At 36.8% G+C, this 23,170-nt stretch overlaps 1 protein-coding gene across 2 annotated transcripts in view; it reads left to right on the top strand.

Moving 5' to 3' along the window:
- NPAS3 (neuronal PAS domain protein 3) overlaps nucleotides 1–23,170 on the top strand; it is an 873,929-nt gene that overhangs the window by 267,355 nt on the left and 583,404 nt on the right. For both annotated transcript variants that reach the window (XM_060098177.1, XM_060098176.1), the window contains one exon: nucleotides 4,574–4,818. In XM_060098177.1, coding sequence (XP_059954160.1) covers nucleotides 4,574–4,818 — 245 coding nt within the window. The remainder of the gene's footprint in view (nucleotides 1–4,573; nucleotides 4,819–23,170) is intronic.

The raw sequence follows: 23,170 nt of genomic DNA, 5'->3' as shown, positions 1-23,170 counted from the left end.
GTTTAAGGAAAGGTTGACTATATTTTAAGCATTAAGTCTTTCCAACTTATTAAAATTCTTAGTTGTAAAACTCTGAAGTAGACTTTACCACACTTAGAGCTTACAAACTATCTTAACCGTTACCACATTATTGACCACATTATTGACCAGAGATGTATTAATACATCTTTTGTTACCCAAACGTTATTCACCAGAGATGTATCAATATCACTTACATAACGAATTGCCGGCCACAGGCATTAGTATCCACAAAAATCCCCCAGTTAATAATAAGTTAAAATTTAGAATTGTCCAAGAAGTTTACTTCTTTGTGGTCTACAATATACTAACATGAAATTATCATGAGTCATTGCAGTGGTCCCAGGAGATTTGCCAAATACTCCTTGTTTGTCATTCTCATGATCTAAGATGATAAAATTGAGGCTTAACTTAGTGACTTAGAATTATAAGTGGCCTACAGTGGCCAAAGTGGGTCTCATAACTCCTTCATTGAGACTCTTTCCGCAAAATATACAACTTGCCAAAGGAACTTAAAATAGATGGAAAGATTTAAAAAATCACTTTACATTTACAAGCACTGACTGCTAAATCTTCATTCTTAGTAAACTCTTTGGGCCTCTCACTGTTGTGGCCTTTCCCGTTGTGGAGCACAGGCTCCGGACGCGCAGGCTCAGTGGCCATGGCTCACGGCCCCAGCTGCTCCGCGGCACGTGGGATACTCCCGGACCGGGGCACGAGCCTGTGTCCCCTGCATCGGTAGGCGGACTCTCAACCACTGCGCCACCAGGGAAGCCCTAAACTCTTTTTTGATTGCTTGTCAGCTATGCTTAAAGATATAACTATAGAATGTAAAAATTGTTTCAGTGTTGAACGGAAACATGTATAAAATAATATTATTTTAACCAAGGTATTTCTTTAGGATAAGTTAATTCTAGCAATGTCAATGGCAAAAAGAGGGCAGAATCCAACTTTATAATCCTTATATGAGGAAATTCTATACATTAGATTATTGGTTTTTTGGTTGGGTGCTGGGCCCCTTTTGAAAATCTGAAAATCATTTACCATCACCCCCAAAATATACACATATATACATAATTTTGCCTATGTTTTTCAGACATGTGTGTGTGTATCTTTGGAAATAGTTGTTGATTTTGTTGCTGGTGGTGGTAATTATTAGTGAGGATGATACTGTCGTCATCAAAGAGAGTTGAAATTTTGATTTGTGGAGGGTTTTCTGTTATTCAGAGTCCAAGTGAAAGAACATTAAAGCAGTGGGAAGTTTGGATCCAAGGAGTATTTACTGTTTAATCGTATTTTAGGTGGCAGAGATCAGGCCATAACATTCACTCACAGTCAATCCATTCTTTCTCTAGTATTTAGAAATGCAACCATAATGTTTTGGTTTAGAACAGAATATATAAATGCAAATTTATTTTAGGTTTTAATGTAGTCCTTAATTCAATTTGAGAATTACTTGTAACTAGGCTCTATTTCACTAAAGCAGGCAAAAGATTAATCCACAATCTGTCCTTGTCTTAAGGACTTTAGCTTCATCTATTGTATCAGCATCTCCACAACCTTTATAATCCTTTAACCGTATTTTACTGCTGTTGCCCTCAAAACCAGTTACTACTTATTACAGACACAGTGCTATCATTCGGAAAGTCTTCTGTATGATGGTGTCAGCATAATGATGTGATGTGGAAGTCATGGAAACCCATTGTTATTAAGATTATAGCCAGGACGATTACTCCAGTAGGGTAACACAGTTGTGGGTTAGAGATTTTTTTTAAAGAGGGGAGAGGTAGAGAAGAGAAAAACGATAAGGAGGTAGTATGGGAACACATAAAGTAAGCGGTATTTTAGAAAAGTCAAGTATCAGATCGCAATGTTTAGGCAAGGCACCCCAAAGCCTTAGTGTCCACATATTCCCCTTCTTTGAGTAGACAGAAGAAGTCATCTCCCCTCCGCCTCACCCCTGGAGCTCATTGGGCTGATCCCTGTGATCTTGGGCTTTGCCTACCCTTAGGATTAGTTTTTTTTTCCTTAGATTATTGATAAGCCTATGCAGTGATATCAATTTCAGAATAACTGCCTAATCCTCTACTTGCTTCAGTTGAGTAGAGAAATTCCTAGTGTGAATATTAGTAATATTAATTAGATAACAAGTGAATCCATTTGTGATCACCAAGTGACATGTGTAAGTAAAATTATATATAACATCCATGTAAAACTTCTGGCAAAATTGGCCTCCCAAATTATTACCCAATTGCAAAATGAGTCCCTGCTCCATTATTGACCAAATGGCATGTTCTGTTTGGCTCGCATGATTTTTAAAAATGCCAGTTAGTTAACATAAAATTAACACATAACATAAAATTGGAAGTGCTATGTAAAAATTCAGATTTTGTTTTCTAGAAATAGCAACAGCAGAAATCTGGCAACACTAGGCGTGCCTTCCCCCAAAGCAGCACACACAAAGCTGAAACGGTGTGCGCTTTCCCTTGCCCTGGGCTTTCATCCTCCACTTCTCCACAGGTGGCATCAGGCCTCTTTACTCATTGACATTCCCTGCCTTCACCCTGCAAGCCCTTGAGTTTGCAGCCCCTGCTCTAGAGCTCCATCATAGTCACTTACTGGACCAAAAAGAAAAGAAAAAAAAAAAAAAAAGTAAGTTCAGCCCACCTTCTGGAGTACTATTCGATTACAAGAACACAAAAAGAGCAAAGCATTGAACTTGAACCACTGCACTCTACAAGTGGTAGAGAAAACATGTCAAATGACATAGTTCTTTTGGCACAACTGACTTAAATGGTGTTAGATTACTTTTATTATATAGGGGGAGGGCTATGAATCATTGTTTTATCCTAAGATGTTGACCTGGATCCTGGTTATACTTATACTTTGTCAGATTGTAAGGCATCTCTTACTTTTATTTACATAATTTTCAACAAGCCACACTGAGCATTTAAAGAAGTGAATGGAGGCCAGCTAAAATTTTGGGAAATAAATGGCATAACATGTCTTTTCCTATAAATTAGTGGTGTTTCTGCTTATCACCAACATTAAGACAAAAGTTTGTCACCTGTGACTGCTTTGACTCTGAAAATGATAGCATTAATTTGTCTAGTTCTGAGAAATACATTAGTTAGCTAATGTAGAATATTTTATTAATAGAGTGAACATGAAACCGGTAGGGGTATTAGCCTAGCAAGTATTTGACCATAGCATTATGGCATTACTTAAATCACATAGATGTTCAATAAGATACCTGAAATGTCGGCAGTGAAAACAGTGTTTCCACTATGAACAATATCAGATGTGGTCTAAGGTAATAGGGAATGTTATTGCTCATATTAAGAGATTGGAGCCACACTGCTGGACTCATTTTAATCTATTCCTCTGGTCTTGCTTCCTTCTTATTTCTCTTTCTTGATATTTGGTAATGGGAAACCAGAATGCTAGATTCAAAGATTTAAAATGCCTTCAAAGTCCAATAAAATGGATACTTACAAATGATGTTAATAATACCTCGGTACTATAAATATTGTCCAATTATTTATCATCACAGTCTGATTTTGAATTTATTTTTCATCAGACACAAAATGGAGCAATTCAGAGTAGGTGCACTTCTCCTGTCAGATGCCCACATAAAACTTCAGTTGTGCTAGATTCTGCCCTCAGCAATGTGAGCAAACTTCAAACAGAAATGTACATGAATAGTTAAAGGAAAATGCTCTATCCCACCTGTTGCCTCTTATGTGAAGTAATATGTCTATAATGTTTATAAATTTTAATAACCCATACAGGGCTTTATCTTTCAACATTAAATTTATGTTATCTTAAAGTTTGCCTTTTTTGGGTGATATATTTTATTCTCTAGTATCTTAGAGAGTCTATCCATCTATGAATGTATGTTCATTAATAAAGAATTAAAGTATTCTCTTATCAATCAATTTCCAGTGCATTTATATAGTTACATTGAAATCTTCATTTCCAATAAGATGTTTTCTTTATGTGCCTGAAGGCCATGGCTCTTATTGAGGGCTGGAAGCACATCAACATTTTGTTAATTCTGTGAACTGTGTGTTTGTTTACCCTTTGTTTCTCAAGATGGTAATTGAAATACATTTTTTCAAATGTGTCCTTCTGATGCTTTACAATTCCATAGTGATAGCCATTAAATGAACAAAACCATTAGCTTAAGAATAGATATATAAATACAATCCCAATCTTTTAAATTGCTCATAGCTGACAACATCAAGCATCACCTGTAAACCTTATGTCTTAGAAACAATTAATATATCTCAGTGCATAAGTGATAGGAGGAAAAAACTTAACAAGCAAACTATTTTTACTCATTGCACTTGAGTTTATGGCATATAAGCCTAGAAGTAGAATTTATGGTTTTAGAGGTCATTGTCTGGAACTCCTTTTACTATGTCCCTGGAATTTTGAAGATGATTTTGGTAGATTTTTGCTGGGGGAAAAAAGAAGTAAAAAGAAAAGCAGTTTATGCTTGATGACAGAGTCACATGTTCTAAACAACACTTTTTCACTCCTTTGATTCCAGTTTACAAGCATTGAGAAAGGAGAAGTCCCGGGATGCTGCTCGCTCCCGCCGGGGAAAAGAAAACTTTGAGTTCTATGAATTGGCCAAGTTGTTGCCTCTTCCTGCAGCCATCACTAGCCAGCTTGACAAGGCCTCCATCATTCGACTTACAATTAGCTATCTGAAAATGAGAGACTTTGCTAACCAGGGGGACCCTCCATGGAACTTGCGAATGGAAGGCCCTCCACCTAACACGTCAGTAAAAGGTAAGGTTTCAGCCACTGTTCATCCTGGAGTATGGTGGTCTGTAGGTGTCTCTAAGATGAAATGTTTACCATCATCCTTTCTTCTTTTCCTGCATATCAAATCCTTTAAAGGGATACAAATGTGGAAATCTGAACTCTGCATGAGAAAGACACCATGTGAAGGTGAAATAAACCTCTTCTATTTCTATTTTATTTTCAAAAAGTCTGTCAGCCTAAATATTCTGTCACTATAGATAAGGTTTCAGGGACATGAGAATGAAATGACTTAACATTAATATGCTTCTTGGGTTTAATTTATATTATGCTAATACATGCAAATTATTATTAAGGGGTGGAGTATGAGAATATTTGTTAAAGGGTAGGCTTAATATCTTCTGGTTTTAGTTATGAAAGAGAGGATGGGAGCAAAGTACAACTATAGCAGGCCTTTTGAGTAATGATTTCATTGACTAACAAAATGATCAATGTATGTATTAATGTTTCAACTCTTTAGGCATATTGCATAAAATTTATAAATATAAACATGTATTTGTGCCCCCAGTCATTGGTGCAGTTTCCCTTAAAACTTATTATTTAGAAATTTTAGGCCTTCTTCACTCTGATACTTAAGAGGGTTATTTTCTTGTTTGTTCTTGAAACGCCTAATAATTGATGAGATTTTAAACATATGAATATGCATGCATATGTTTATTGATGTGCATGTGGTGTTGGCCATTGATTTTCTGTCTTGAAAATGTATCATTCAAGGCATGGGACGGGATCTGCTGGGTTTTGTGCTTTAACCTTGTATCTAGGCCCTTTATGAGCATGGAATAAAATTGGACATTTGGTGGAATTGTAGGCAGCCTCCTCTGGGGGAGGAATTAGATTCTTTAGTTATGTGATTACACCTTGACAATGACTTACGAAGTCCCTGTACTCTTGGCTGTTGTAGAGAAGGGTACTGGGGGGAGCTATAACCTATTATAGGATTCAAATTAAAATGAAGGGTCAAAAGCAGTGACTATTGACAATTCTGTGCTAAGAGGTATAATCATATGTATGTATGTACCTGTGTGAACCTGTCTGTATCTTTGCTCTTGTTACTTAGAGATTGTGTTTCTTAGGCTTATTAGAGAAGGAAAATTAGAATTCAAATTGTAACAGGTTATTTTTCTCTAGAGCAGGAGTTGGCAAACATTTTATATAAAGGCCATATAGTAAATATTTTAGTTTTGGGGTAGTACTCAACTCTGCCATTGTAGCATGAAATCAACCATAGACAGCATGTAAACAACAGGGTATGGCTGTGTTCTAGTAAAACTGTACTTACAGAGCAGGCAGCTGCCACCAAATTTGGCCCACAAGCCAGAGTTCACAGACCCCTGCTCTAAGTATAAGAATGACATTTGAAGGTTGAGAAGAACGTACAACAGAGATAGCTCTCAAGGGCAGGGTGTAAGTATAAGGTAGCACAGTACAAATAAACCAAGGCACATTCATGCTGTTCTTCTACAGCCCTTCTGCCCTTAAGAATGTTGATGTCAACTTGGTAATACACCAGTCCAGGTTGCAGTTGCTAAAGTAGTGGTGAATTTTCCCAAGCTAAAGATGTGAATATAATCCTAGTAAATACTTAAGAGTTTATTCAGTAGGTTGTCTTTGTGTTTATTCCAAATCATGTAAGATGAATGGATAAATACAACAGGTTAGAAATCACACAACATGAAAAATATATTCTTAATCTTATTATTCAATTTGAAATACATTGAGGGACTAGACTTATATTAACTTTTTTTAAACATAATTATCTTTTATTTCCATCTTTTCTTTAAGAGAGTTGGCAGTTTATAGGCTTCCTTGGTAGTGGCGGCTGCCAAAGTAGAAAAACCTAATGGTTCCATGATCTGTCCGTTCTTCTACGATGTGATAATTCTGCTTGCTTTTAGAATCATGGCCTTTTAGAGGTGCACAATTACAGATACTATAGAACTAAGCCCTCATTTTACAGGTGAGGGAAATGATGTAGAAAGGGTTTACAGTTAAGTGTTAGAAGATCTAAAACTAGAATCCTGTTGTTCTGCTTTTCTGTCTAGGGTTCTTTCTATCAGATATCATTTCTAGCAATGATACTTGATTGCTATCACTATCATCAAAAATTCCAGGTGAGAATAACTACTAATGATGAAGATGGATAAAAACAAGATAAAATATGATCTCTGCCCATAAGGGTGTTTCAGTCTTTGGAGGAACATGGTGGTGTCAGTGAGAAAAATGTGGAGGTTGGGATGGATGTTTTGAAGCCTGGAAAGAGATACCAGATTTTATTACTTAAAAAATTGTATCCAGACTATGGCAGAGCATCCAATTTGGCACATGCATATTCTCTCTATTAGGAAACTGATGATAGTCTAGAACTGAAGACTATACTGTACTGAAGTATAGAGACTCTATACTGTTTACCTTGCCTCTCAAATGTTGGTAGGAATGCAGTGGGCACTTTCTATAAGCTGGTTCTGCTGTACGATATATGTATTTTTTATTGCTTTGCTCTAGTTCTATAATGCAAACCTGCTACTCATTCTGATCAAACATTCATGAAACAACATCAAAAGAAATTCATTTTAATTTATTAAGGTCTTCTGTGTTGTGCCCTTGAAGAAGTTCATATGGATAAACAAGCTTATGTAAATAGCCTGCAGCATCATGTGAAGTGCAGTTCATAATCCAACAATAAAACGATAGACATTATGCTTCGTGCTTCTCCAAGCAGTCTCTTGAATGAACCTAAAGGCATTTGGAAATTTATATGAAAAGTACTTATATGATGTAGGCAACATTTCTTTTTAATGCGATGAGTTGTTCACGTTAATAATTAAATTTCAAAACTTAAATTTAAATTTGTCCCAAACAACTATATAGAAATTTAATCATTTTAATGTACTGCTTCAGAAAGGTCCTTTATTCTGCCCTGTGTTCATTACATCTTTTCTTAAAGTCTATAAAGTTTGATGAGTTTGTTTTGTGATGCCAATTGTGTACAGATTATTACAAGTTATGCTTGCAGAAGGAACACTCAGGTGACAGTGTGTAATATGTCCTGAGTCAGTTACTTCATGGAAGTGATACGCTAAACAATTCGAAGGTAACAGATAGTTTTTCCTATTATTTTAGAAATATCTCTATTGTTATAATACAGATCAAATCTACAATGAACGTTATGCATTATTCAAAAAACGACCAGGCATTCTCAGCAGTATTTTAGCTAAATAACTGATGATTGTAACCTTTAAAGAAATCTCATTGTGGTGACTGTTGGTAAATCACTTCTCCATTCATAGTAATCTCTATTTAGAGGCTATCTAGAAACCATTATATCTTTTATTAATCTTAAAAGCAATGGCTGCTGATGTGACATTTGCTAAAACTAGATAAATTTTCTGTTTCTAATATCAATCACAGACTTCAGTCAATTTTTGGAGTATATCTGCTGCAACTCTATTAATCCAGGTATATTTACCACTGTAAGCATAAGTTTTATTTCACTTTAAACACTGCAGCTTTTAAACAACAATTTGCCTATATGTGTGACAAGCCAGAATGCTATAATATGTAAAATACAAGACATTTTTAGCCTTTGGAAGGGAACAATTGAAAAATATGCAAGAAAACTGGTGATTAAAATTGACTGAACACATTAGGGAAGAACTTTAGTATTTTTATGGAATTTCCTTTCACTATTTCAGGCATCTATTGTGACTTAATATAGATGTTTCTGAGAGGAGAGGAGACTTGCAGGTCTTTATTTAAGCAATTTATAATCTATCTTTAGCCAAAGACCAGACTGTTACTTAAGCAATGATGTTTAATGGATTCATTTAAGTCAGTCATGTAGGGTAAATGAGGATAGGATATCCTTCAGAGTGACATTGAATTACTACTATAATGATTGTCTCCAAGATTCATATAGCATTTTATAAAATGGTTCTAGTTCCATAGAAGGTAGAGATTCCAAGACACTCTGAGTGATAGGTCTTCTTGGTTTAAGCAGCTCCAAGGTCGTCTTCTTCCTGTTCTGGTATTTTACTGTGTGCTGACACACATTTACCTCTACCAAATGACATTCATGTTTGGAGGCAAGTGTCATATTCCTTGTTATTAAAAAAACAAGGAACATGTAAAATAAACATGTAAAATAAAAGTTCTTAGAATCAATACATGGCATGTATACCAGCATGTGGTATTCTTTTTTTTTTTTTTTAAACACCAGTAAATGATAGAGCCCAGCGTGAACCCTTAGGTTGTGAAAAAGAGCTTCCTATAAGGCTAGGAAAGTAGGAGAGAAGATGGAAACTTGGTGCTTGCTTGGTTCCTATTCTTAACTCCATCCTCAGTAGACTGAGAGCCTGACTCCCTGTTTTAGTCTCTAGTTTCATTTGCCTCAACCCAAAGTCAGTGGTGGCATGAAATGGAAATAAAACCATCCAAAAGCTGAGCTGACAATGTTCATTCCTGCCTATTTTGGTAGCAAGTGCCAGGTTTTACTAGTATATGAAAATATGTGATATAATTGCCCTTTCTTAGATATGCTTCCAGGAAGGCTCTTTAATTACATGTTATTATCCTTTAATATCTTTCCAATGAAGTTAATCATTTCTGAAAGAAGTTCATTTAAGAACTAACCTTTTACTTTCTTTAGTTTTACATCATGATGGGATGAGCAGTGTTGATGTCACCATACATCCCTAGGATCTCCATCTTTTTTAAAATATTTATTTATTTATTTATTTATGGCTGTGTTGGCTCTTTGTTTCTGTGCGAGGGCTTTCTCTAGTTGCGGCAAGTGGGGGCCACTCCTCATCACGGTGCGCGGGCCTCTCACTATCGCGGCCTCTCTTATTGTGGAGCAAAGGCTCCAGACGCGCAGGCTCAGTAATTGTGGCTCACGGGCCTAGTTGCTCCGCGGCATGTGGGATCTTCCCAGACCAGGGCTCAAATCCGTGTCCCCTGCATTAGCAGGCAGATTCTCAACCACTGCGCCACCAGGGAAGCCCGGATCTCCCTCTTTGACACTGGAGAGGAAGTGCTTTCTGACAAATATGGGCTTGATGGTAGAGTAAGTCCCTGAGATTCTAATTCTGTTAAGTTTCACATGTTATCAGGAAAAGCTTTGCTATTTATGAAGGGGGAGACTCTAGTCTCCCTGTAGCATGAAGAATGTAAAAAACATTGCTGGGTTCTTGCCACATGCTGCTGTCGAAGAATTTGATTGGTCATCATTATTTTCAGTGCATCTGGCACTATTGAGCATCCAGAATTAGCCTCAACTCCAAACACCAACTCAAGGAAAGCGTATTTATGAGGGTATGACTGTGAGCATGTGAAAATCCAGGTGTCCTAGTTAGCTATACTGCCAGGGCCACAAGCAATCACAATATCTTAGAAGTATGTCACAAAGCTTTTACTCTTCATGTGGCTGCAGGTAGTCTGGAGGTTGGCAGATCTAGGCTGGGCTTAGCTGTGTGGTTCTACTTCTTGCCGCAGCTCTGGCTGAGCTTGACTTCTTGCTTAGGGTTCAGCTCAGGTCTGCCCCCTGTCAAGAAGCAGCAGATATTTGGGAGAAGCTCTTTTCATGGTGATGACAAAGGTATAAGAGGGGTGAACAAAAACAATACCTCTTATGGAAATTTTTGTGGAGACTTCTGGAAATGTGGACAGAGGAGTGCATGTGTACTCTTTTTGCATCCTACAACAGGATTCATCTGTCTGTCCCTTTCTCTGTGGTCATCTCCTTTATTTCTAGCAACACCGACTACCCAAACATTTATGCCTTTGTACATGCCACCATCTGACTGGATTGTCCTTTTTCTTCTCTTGGTTTTGCTGAACTAGTCATCTTCCAAAAGCCAGCTTAGATTTACTTGCTAAATTACTCTTCTCCCCTTCCCCAGAATATTAGTCATTTCTTTCTATAGCTTACTGATATACCATCTGTTGCTTTAGTATCAATTCACAATTTGTTATATACTTGTCTCTATATTTAGACTATGAACAATTTGAGGGAACAGTCTGGGTCATCTTATATCTGTGTATATCTCCATGTGCAGTACCCAGGAAAGTAAGTCTTTAACCATGTTTTCAAATTAAATTGTATGGAATTGGATTGTATCTTGGCATTACTATTAGCACAGCTAAACAATGCTGATGAAAGCTATGGGTGGGCCTATGTCATAAGCTAGGAAGAAGAAAAATAAAGGGAGAGTAAAAACAAAAGTCAGAGCAGAAGGAAAATATGGGGGAAATGATGGGAATAGTGTGAAACCAAGGGGAAAAAAACAATGTACGGAGAAGGAGCTAGGAGGAGTGGTAGCCTACCTCTGGCCCCTGCCCTCTAGGACGAGTCCCTACCCTGTAATGGCCTTGCCCTGCCAACATATTTCTCTCTAATGTACAGGCTGAGGAGTTGAAAGTTAAAAAAGAAATAGTGTCAAGAAACCCTAAGTGTCCTGCGTGTGTGTGTTCAAGTCTATTCAACACATGTCTGAGTACCTTCTCTTAGTAAGTCCTCTGAGTCCTCTGCTGAATATTGTGGTGGGGACAAATAGAAAAAGTATAAGGCGTGGTCCTGACCTTGGAGGTATTTATCATTTCTTGAGAAATACATTTGGAAAAAAAAGAGAGGAAGGAAGGAAGATTCGAGCTTTTGATACAATTAAATGTACCATGTGACCTAGGACAAGAAGGCCAACAGAATCTTGGGTTTAAGGATCATACAGATCATCTGTTTCAATCTCTTTGCTACTGTGTTGAGCAAACTGATGTAGAGGGAAGTTTAGTGGTACAAAGTCAATAACAAGCTTGGGACTGGAATTTGAACCTCTGGAATCCCAATTCAGCACATTTTCCTCCATTTCTAAGTTTAGCATATGTCACCAGCTGTCCATCAGTATCCCTTTTTCCTGTTTACATTATACATGAACATATGTGCACATATATGGCTCATGTGTAGAGATCTGCCCTCCTTAGATCAAATGTTACCACTGTGTTCAAATTCAGAAAACATTTTTAGGCTATTCAAAGGCGGAAGGTTTAAAATTCAGTGAAAAGAATTCTTTTAAAAAGGTATTAAATGCTAAAATTAGAGGAAGCTGTGTGAAGAGTCTATGGGGACTCTCTGTTAACTTTGCAACAAATCTATACATCTAAAATCATTCTAAAATAGAAAGGTTATTTTTTTAAAAAGCACTATAATTTACTCTCATGACAGAAACTTAAGAAAAACCAATCTCTCCCCAGATGGAAACTTGTGTCCCAGTTTCCTACTTTTTCAGCTGGTCACTGTTGACTCCCCACAGGCTTAACCTTCTCTAGGGCTTCATAGTTGGTTGTATTGTTTAAGAAATGTGATCAACAATTTTAATAACATCAGGATATGGAAGAAATAAGGTTGATTAAACTGTTTACATATGGTTTTCTTCAAATCTTTGTTAATGACTTATTTCCATCAGTAAGGAGTCAGAGGAGCACAAAGGTACACCCTGGATATTCTCCCTCCTTTTTTCACTAAAAGTTATGACTAGGGCTACATTGTCTATTCTTCTGAACTTGGTCAAAGATTGCCTAAAAGAGGAAGTTAGAAAGCCAAGACAGAAACTAGTTATAGAGTTCTAGAACAGGGTTGGCAAACTTTTTCTGTAAAGGACCAGATAGTAAATAATTTAGCCTTTGTGGTCCACAGAGTCTCTGCTGCAGTGACTCAACTCAAGTATTATAGCACAAAAGCAGCCATACACAATTCGTAACTGAATGACTATGGCTATATTTGAATAAACCTTTATTTGTGGACACTGGAATCTAATTATGACATGTCATGAAATATTATTCTTCTTATGGTTTTTCTTAACTGTTAAAAAATTTTAAAAATTCTTAGTTTATGGATTGTTTAGAAACAGATGACAGGCTGGATTTGACCTGCAGACTGTAGTTTGCCAACTCCTGTAAAGAACATTAGAACTGGAAGGGACTTAGGTACTTTTTTAGAACCCATTGTTGTCAAAAAAGCATACTGTTAGCTGTAAAAGGCTGGGTTTTGTGTTTGTTATATAGGTATAGTGATAACAATGAATGGCAAGTGAAGTGGAGTTTTTTAATTTATCTTCAGAGCTAATGTGTGTTCATGTAATGAACTTACTGTAGTGGCCAACATAACTAAATTGTGTGCCAGCCAGGAGTATCATGTTGCCGACTTTGCTAGGTTTCCATGGATGCACGCTATCTTCTGCATTGCATATATTGCAGAGAAATTAAGTGTAAGTCATTTAAAGTCATTGGCATGATCTGACTTACTGTTTTTCTCTGCTTCCTCAATTTAATGTTGCATATGATCCGAATGAGGGCTCTTCAGATAGTCTTCTCTAGATGCAGGATCTAGAGAAAGAGATCCTAAAAGAGAAACAAGATTAAAGCTTTGTCCACCTAAGACTATTGTTTGGTCATTTTGACTTAACTAGTCAAACAGCTGGTCAGTTCAGTTAAATAATTATTTTGATTTATTTTCCCACGTAATTTATTATTTGTCTGATTCAGCTGGGGGATTAAGGCATGATACAGCTGTAATCATCAGGAAAAAAATGACTAGAAATAAGAAATTTGAGATGCATATATCAAGAATCCAACATTATTATCAGCATTAGAATGAAATAAGATTGGTAAAGCTAAGCTAGTTATTTACAGGTAGAGTTGAACATGTCTCCAAAACCATGTGTACATAAAGTGAAGACATATGGCTAAATTGTCCAGTATAATTTAATTTTCACAACTTACTAACCTAAACATTTTACTAAAGGAACAAGACACAGTCACTAGGAAATAGCTGCCATGGTCTCTGCCATAGCCATTGAGATCAGTCCATCACTGGGTGTTGAAAGAGTGCTCAAACGGTGAGTGCTACTGTGTGCAGTAGTTGGAAGAAACTGAAATTCGTGATTTCATAGTCAGAACTTCCCAAAGCACTGCAGAGACTTAAAGTATTCAGTAATGTTTTGTAATTAAAGCACATCCCTCACATATAATTTTACAGTTTGGGAAATAAGGCTGTGTTGAATATCAGCACTGATGATGAAAACAGACTGTGTACACAGTTTGGGTTTTATATAAATACTTTAAAATACTGGCTTTCTTCTATAAAAATAGATGAATAGTATCCAGGTTTTTACAAGAATTTTAGCATAAAAGCAAAATTGCTATCATTTTTCACTTTGAAAAGAGACGTGAAGATCTCATAAAAAATTGTAAAGTGCAATATATGCTATAGTTATGAAAGGAAAATTGGGAGGCCAATGCAGGTAAGCCTCACTTTGGGCATACTCAGGAACTTTTGTAAAGTGGTGCAGTGATATTTTCTTACCTGACACATGACCTAACGTGTTCTTCATTGTATGTCCCATGGATACTGAGCTCCTGAAGTAGTAGAAAAATCTGTAACAAGTTGTTCAGGCTTTGCTATTCTGTAATTTACATTTGCTGAGCAATCAGATCAAGCCTCCTTGCTGTGAGTCACACTTTTTTGCTATATGAACATCTCGTCTTGGGAAACTTAAATAATACCTTTACTAAGATTAGAGGAGGGAACTCTTGTAGGGAGTTCTAAGAATCTATAACAAAGGCACTGTCCTTGTAAACAAGGCCAGTGGAGCCAGCAAAATGTATGAATTCAATGGAAGCTAAAGACCCCAGTCATCTTAATGTGTCATCAGAATTCCTTGTTAGTGACAAGGTCTTGGTCAGTGAAGTTGGAGACTCCTGAGTTCAAACCTTTGTGACTCTGAACACGTGAAATCTCTTTGACCTCAGTTTTGTTTTAGAAAAAATGATGCAGTTGAGCCTGAGGATCCAACTGGTCTCATACTGCAGGAATCCTCGGCTGTTTGGGGAGGCTTAAGTTTACATAGAAACTACTGAAGACATGTGAGGATTCCTATTAATGATTTTTATCGTGTGTTAAAGGTAAGTTTTCATTTTGATTAGATAGGTTTTTTTTTTTTTTTTTTTTTTTTTGCAGTATGCGGGCCTCTCACTGTTGCGGCCTCTCCTGTTACGGAGCACAGGCTCTGGATGCACAGGCTCAGCAGCCATGGCTCACGGGCCCAGTCGCTCTGCGGCATGTGGGATCTTCCCGGACCGGGGCACAAACCCGTGTCCCCTGCATCGGCAGGCGGACTCTCAACCACTGCGCCACCAGGGAAGCCCTTCTTTCTTTTTTGTGTGTGTAAGATTGTATTTCCAAAATGATGTTAATCAGAAGGAAGAGATTGTCAGCACGTAGTATTTATTTTGAAATACTTTTAGGGTTTCTAACATGTAAAAAGTCTTAACTTGTATCATATGACAGAGCAGAGGAAATTTAGAGCCTTTCTTAAATAATACAGGTGATTTGGTGAAGTTAAGGCAACTTCATGTTATTTGAATACTTAAAATAACAAGGTCTATGAAAGTGGTTATATAAATTATTAATATGTGGCTATTTCCTCAAGACGCTAAGAAAACAAAAGCACTCTTAAAATAGACTGTTTCTGAAATGAAGGGTCATTTATTAAAATGAGTATAGTTGACATTTGCCTTCTAAGGATTTTGGCTTTATAGATAAAATCTTATAGTTGGTTTAACATAACAATTTTTTGTTGTTGTCATTAGAGATGTGGAATGGGTTATAGTTCTCTTTTCATTCTGCTCATCTATTCATCCTCTAAGTGTTTGAATGCTTATTAAATTGCAAGGCTCTGCGGGGGATGCAAAGAGGGAAAAAACGGAACCTTCTCCTCTAGGAGTTTATAATCTAATGGGAGTGACACACATGCTCACCATATAAGAAGGAAAGATATTATTCACGTTGAAAGAGGTCTAAGCCAAGTACTGTGTGATAACAGACAACGATTAACAGCAAATGGGGAGACCAAGAAGTTACTCTTTTTTTTTTTTTTAATTTTATTTATTTATTTAATTTTGGCTGTGTTGGGTCTTCGTTTCTGTGCGTGGACTTTCTCTAGTTGCGGTGAGCAGGGGCCACCCTTCATCGCGGTGCGCGGGCCTCTCACTGTTGTGGCCTCTCGTTGTGGAACACAAGCTCCAGACGCGCAGGCTCAGTAGTTGTGGCTCACGGGCCTAGTTGCTCCACGGCATGTGGGATCTTCCTAGACCAGGGCTCGAACCCGTGTCCCCTGCATTGGCAGGCAGATTCTCAACCACTGTGCCACCAGGGAAGCCCAAGAAGTTACTCTTTTACCTGGACTTTAAAGATGGGTAGGATTTTAAATTGCACAGTTTTTCACAGGTGAGTATACTGAATCTATATAAGGTACTTTAAAATATATAATTTTATTATTTTCCAAGAAAACTATTTCATGAGTTTCTACTTTTAAGTAAGTATTTTTCCAAGTCTTTATTTTAGATATCCATTGGTGTTGGATAATATATTATGCATAAATATAGTTAAAGCTGTAAACACAGTGACATTTCATTAGAATTGTGGTCACTCAGTTCAGTAAACTTATGAAGGTTTTCCATTAAGAAGAGCGTTTTAAACTGAATACCCAAATGCCATGTAGAACATGGAATACTTGTGTATATTTCTATTACCTGACCATATTCTCAAATAACCAAAAGCATGAATCACATAACATACTTATAAACTAAAAGATTAATCAAATGTAATCTAGTCCCTTTCCTCTAATATATTAGCTTTTTATAGAGTTAGAAGGAAGGCTGAAATGAGGTGTATTTTTTAATTTGACAATCCTGATACACATAAATCATAGATTAGCATCTCAAACCTGGATATAGGAAGGCTCAGATTAGAAGAATAGCTGCCATCCTGAGAGCCTCTCAATGGAATGGCCAAAGTTCAACCGTGCCACTGGAGCAGTGGCCGGAGGGTAAGGTGCTCACCTTGGCACCCAGCTTACACGCATCCCACTAAAGCCTGAAACTGGGAGGGAAAACTAGACGGCATGGAAGAGAATGTTTTGTACTTTTATTTCATTTAAATTAGCACAAAGGGAGGGAACAATTTTGCTTCACATGTGAAGTCAGTCATTTCTTGGGTTGCTAGCTCAATGTTTTAGCAGAACAGCTGTTCAGTACAATGTGGCTTTCTACAAGCAATATTTCTACTGCTAGAAAAGTGGCAGTCTGCCAAAGAGAGTGCCCAGACCAACCCCTAAACAAAAAAAAATCTTTTGTCAACGACTCTAATAATTTGTGCAATTCAGGGAAGGGGGTGGTGGCACAGTCTTTGCAGATGTGCATTTATGATGCTATTTTTAAGCAGAGTAGCATGAAAGAATAGATTCATATGAGTCGTAAGTTGATCATTCATTTTAAGCATTTGGCTTCTGCTCTTGCTAAAATTTCATTCTGTGCAAGGAAAACACAGCCAGCCTTGAAACGAGGTAAGGCAGGGTGTGACAACAAGATGCAGTTCTTCATTTTCAAACCTGTGATGCTTGCTCAAAAACAAGCATCATTCTTCCCCACTAAAGAAATAAATGCAGTTTTCTGATCCCGTCTCAGTAGAAACTTGCTATCCTTCAGCATTTTGAGGAAATAAACTCTTAATGAACCTGCGTTCTTTTACAGCAGTCCATTCTCTGAAAATGAGTTTAAGTGCTGAAGGAAATGCCAGAAGCATTTATGCAACCAGCACCAAATTAATGTGTGTTAATTCTCTGTAGTTTAACATCATAGGCGCCATGCAGTTTTCCTAGTATCAAAACCAGGTCTATAAATATAAGGCCAGACACTATAAAACTCCTAGAGGAAAACATAAGCAGAACACGCTATGACATAAATCACAGCAAGATCCTTTTTGACCCACCTTCTAGAGAAATGGAAATAAAAACAAAAATAAACAAATGGGACCTAATGAAACTTAAAACTTTTGCACAGCAAAGGAAATCATAAACAGGACGAAGACAACCCTTAGAATGGGAGAAACTATTTGCAAATGAAGCAACTGACAAAGGATTAATCTGCAAAATATACCAGCAGCTCATGCAGCTCAATATCAAGAAAACAAACAACCCAATCCAAAAATGGGCAGAAGACCTAAATAGACATTTCTCCAAAGAAGATATACAGATTGCCAACAAACACATGAAAGGATGCTCAACACCACTAATCATTAGAGAAATGCAAATCAAAACTACGATGAGGTATCACCTCATACCAGTCAGAATGGCCATCATCAAAAAATCTACAAACAGTAAATGCTGGAGAGGGTGTGGAGAAAAGGGAACCCTCTTGCACTGTTGATGGGAATGTAAATTGATACAGACACTGTGGAGAACAGTATGGACATTCCTTAAAAAACTACAAATAGAACTCCCATATGACCCAGCAATCCCACTACTGGGCATATACCCAGAGAAAACCATAATTCAAAAAGAGACATGTACCACAATGTTCATAGCAGCCCTACTTCCAATAACCAGGACATGGAAGTGACCTAAGTGTCCATCGACAGAAGAATGGATAAAGAAGATGTGGCACATATATACAATGGAATATTACTCAGCCATAAAAAGGAATGAAATTGAGTTATTTGTAGTGAGATGGATGGACCCAGAGGCTGTCATACAGAGTGAAGTAAGTCAGAAAGAGAAAAACAAATACCGTATGCTAACACATATATATGGAATCTAAAAAAAGAAAAGATAAAAAAAGGTTCTGAAGAACCTAGGGGCAGGACAGGAATAAAGACGCAGACGTAGAGAATGGACCTGAGAACACAGGGAGGGGGAAGGGTAAGCTGGGATGAAGTGAGAGAGTAGCATTGGCATATATACACTACCAAATGTAAAATAGATAGCTAGTGGGAAGCAGCCACATAGCATAGGGAGATCAGCTCGGTGCTTTGTGACCACCTAGAGGGGTGGGATAGGGAGGGTTGGAAGGAAACGCAAGAGGGAGGAGATATGGGGATATATGTATACATATAGCTGATTCACTTTGTTATAAAGCAGAAACTAACACACCATTGTAAAGCAATTATACACCAATAAAGATGTTAAAAAAAAAAAAAAGAAACAAAAACCAGGTGTAGTCTCAGATCTGTCTTCTGCGCTTTGGTTCTCCAAAATCTACAGCAACAGATACTGCTAGCTTTGACTCCAGTGATGGAGTTAAGAAAATAAAATGATTTTTATAAACTATAGGCCCCTGGGAAAGTACTCTCAAACTTCCCTTAATAACAGAGGATAAAATCTGACATAATTCTCATCTTTGTTTTTATTCAACAATATAGATGGTATTTACATGGGAGAGAATTAGACCATCTACCCTATATTATTAAAATACAAAATCACAGTGAAGAGTAGCTCCCACTTGCTGCAACTAGAGAAAGCCCGCGCACAGCAACGAAGACCCAATGCAGCCAAAATATATATATATGTATAAAATCATATACTCAAAATGGCATACAATTTAATACAGATTCATTCAGTAGAGGTGCTCATTAGAGCAAAGACGACCCTGGAAGTTTTGCTGCCTGTATCAAAACTTTCCTCTAATTCTGAGAGTTGGGGTCTTTTTTATTGTTTTCTTTTTTTAAAAAATCCAATCTTTTCATATTCTGAACAGTGTAAAAAATACTCAGTTAAATGGTTTTGTGTGTTATTAACCAGGAGTATTTTTGCTTTACTCAAAATGCAGTGCACCCATATCATGCTGTCCCCTCAAATTTTAACTTTATATATATAAATAAATGAAAAAGCATTAACTTTGATTATGGGAAGTTACTAAGATAGGTTATTTTATTTTACTAATGAACGTATATCTTTAAAATTAGTTATTCAGGTGACCTGCTTCATTGTACAAGTTGCTACTCAAGTGTTTTTCAAATGTTTCCTGATTTTAATAAGGATTTACGGTGACAATTACAATTCTGGTTTTTGTGTGTGTGTGTGTAAGCCCGCAGTGGTGGGGTACAGCACTTTGTGAAATACAAGTCCCAGACAAATTGTTTATAAAATGTTCTTTTATAAGTAAGTTAATAAAATCACAGCTTATATATTTGAGAAGATGTCTAGGTAAAGGATTTCTGTGGTAATTCATATTTTGTAAAAACTGAGTTCTTTCAATAAAGTAGGTGATGTTTCCACCAAAATATATTTTACATTCATGTTTTCAACTCTTAAGCTTTTTAAAAATAAGAAAATGGAAATGTAAACAATAAATTTGTGTTAATGACTTGTGTCTAAGGGCAATATATTGCAGGAAAATATTGAGAGGCACAAAATTATCCATATCACATTTCTGTTGCTTTACTCATATCAGGTATTACTTGAGTAGTTTAAAAGAGTCTACACTTTGTTGTTCAAGTATGGAGATATATAATTAATTTTTATATTTTCCCAAAATCATAGAATTGACATACCTACTTTTATAGTGTATAAAGGCATTTTCTGGTATGAATTGTGTAGAAAAACATGCAAAAGATATTGCAATGCATGATCACATTTTTTTTTTTTTTTCTGCCGTACACAGGCCTCTCACTGTTGTGGCCTCTCCCGTTGCAGAGCACAGTCTCCGGACGCACAGGCTCAGCGGCCATGGCTCACGGGCCTAGCCGCTCCGCGGCATGTGTGGTCTTCCCAGACCAGGGCATGAACCCGGGTCCCCTGCATCAGCAGGCAGACTCTCAACCACTGCGCCACCAGGGAAGCCCCATGATCACATTTTTTAAAGCTCCATGAGATGAGCATCATTCCCCCTTCTGTATGTAGAGTTCTTTTTAATTATTCCTGCTCTCTATGTGCAAAAGATACATAAGTCAGAAGAAAGGGGATGTTCCAAGACTTTTTTAAAGTGAACTGAGATGCTTTGTATATTGACCAGTTTTACCAAATGAAAGTCATTCTTTTTGTCCCATAATATACACAGGTGGTTCAGGAGCACCAAATCCATTAATCCTAGCCTCTGTACAAAAAGCAAGAAAGACTAAAAAAATTACTTTTTATAAATTTATGTCTGTTACAATTCATGTAAAACTCCTATAGAGACAACTGTATGCATTTAATAACCATACAGTCTTGTCTTATCAGCCATTAGGTAATGATTGCATTGTAGCAAAAATAAATTGAATGAGACTGACAAGTAGACAGTTGCTTAGATTGTGGTCCAGTTGATGTCAGGATCATTGTTTTTGTTAGCATGTGAGTAAATTAACTCCATGACAAGCAGAAAAACATTTGGATTCAATTTCTAGACTTCATTTTGGCCACAACCAGCTTGTTTGGCCAAGGTCTGGGGAGTAGGAGTGTATGGGCACCTCGGAGGAACTCATCCCTACGACAGAGCATGTTCTGTTGGTTTAACAACTAAACTACACTCGCAGTGGCTCGCTCATAGCTATTTATAAATTGAAACTGTATTATGAGGTTATAATTTCATAGTACACTAAATTTTTTCCATGTTTTTTCGCAATGTGACACTGTACTATGAAACAGTGAGACAACTTGCCCAGTGTCAGGTTTATAATCTCCCGATCTCATTAGCTCTTTGCTGAACTCATTCTCCTCTTGTACATCGCTCTCTCTTTTGAATTGTCTGTGGCAAAACCTTACCCTTCGTGTGATTAATGAAAGTTGATGTGTTAGTGAAATCTGAGTTCTCAGACTTCGTTCTTCAGTCACCTCTTGGCTTCCTTCTACTTCTAATATTCTTTTCCCCTTCTCTTCTTTGCTTCTATCTAAGATATTCTTTGAGTTACTACATTTTATGATCTTGCTCAGAGAACTGCAGAGCAAAATTGTCAACAGTGGTAACATTTTAAAGAACCATTTTAAACAATGCTCAGAACAGCCAGTCCAAATCAGATATTTAAGTACAGCCTTCTCAAAGATCTTAATGTGTCACTTTGGTTTCTAGGGCATGTAGCACTGGACAGTAGACTTGGGGGCTGAAGAAAACTCTCCAGTGCATTGTGTGCCACTTATACCCAATATGTATGACAAACCTTACATAGCACACTGATTGTGTGCAGTGGATCTCTGCAGCTCATGTTAGTCACCCGATTTGCTGAGAACTAGAACTAATAACCTTTTCAAATGTTATCAAATTGTGACAAATCCTAGACCAATCAAATTACTTAAGTGATCATTGATCATTTATTTGATATTTTAATTTTGATTGTGGCTACCTCAAGGACTTCTTGATATTTCTGTTAGTTTTTGTTAAGACCACAGATGCCAAGCTAACATAGTTCATATATTTCACCAACAATGAATGCAGAATGCTGTAAATTAGCTTAATTTAAAATGACTTTAAAAGAAATGAATAGCCTTTAGCATAATTATAGACATAGCAGACACAGTGGAAATTGAGGGGAAAGCACCTGATTAGGAAGTACATCTAACTATGTTATATATCTGTTTGGGGTGTGAAGGGATCTGATTAGATTTCTCAATAGTGAAGGAGACAGAAGCTCTCATACGCATGTTGCCCTGCATTTTAGGTTGCTAATGATTTCGTTTTAATGTCACCGTTTAGTTTCATACTGATCATTTATACAGACAAAAAGGAAGAAAAGAAAGCTAGGAACCTGTCATCAATCATTCATTTAATCAAGTAGCAAAAGTAGATAAATAAACATACTGAGTTAATTATTCTTCTGTATGTAGTGATTGACAATAAAGTTAATTTATGCCTATTTTAACCCTTTAACATGTAATGCTGTTAGAATTAATAGCTATTAGCAGTTCTAGAAAGGACTTGGGGTGACCTTTTCTAAAGTGTCTTAAGAAAGTTCAGTTATCATAGGACATTTATTTACTTGAAATCTATTTTGATAAAATAGTTACTTAAAAAAACGTTGTAGTTATTTGCATCTAAGCATATTAACTCTATGCTACAAATATAATGAGGAGAAATTGTTATGTTGGTCTGTCTCCTTTGTGTTGCTCCTATTCAGACTCTTAGTGAAGACTTTTCTCTTTGCAAGGTATATTTATAATGCATAAAAAGATGCTGTTAATTTAGGTGTGTATTAGATACCACACTAGTGGAAAAAAAGTCTTAGCAACAGTGAAACACTAAAACATATGTCTAAGTTAAAAGGGTCCTTGAAAGTTGTAAAAAATCTATTTTTGGTTTGTCAGTGTTTTTCTCAATTTTCCAGAGAAATTTCTTCTGGTGGCTATTCTTTTTTAAAAAATCAATAATTACTTTTGTTATACTTTACAGGTGAGTGTGGATAACAAATCTAAATTGTGTAAATATTTCCTCTGGAATCTTTTTAGCACACTTGTCTAAATCAGTCTGCAGGCGAGAAATAGGGGAGCAAGAAGCAGCTGTAATGGATTTGGGGATGTAAATAGGA

This window comes from Mesoplodon densirostris, chromosome 4 (assembly GCF_025265405.1).
Source record: "Mesoplodon densirostris isolate mMesDen1 chromosome 4, mMesDen1 primary haplotype, whole genome shotgun sequence".
Taxonomy (NCBI): domain Eukaryota; kingdom Metazoa; phylum Chordata; class Mammalia; order Artiodactyla; family Ziphiidae; genus Mesoplodon; species Mesoplodon densirostris.
This window is presented reverse-complemented; position numbering and strand designations above follow the sequence as displayed.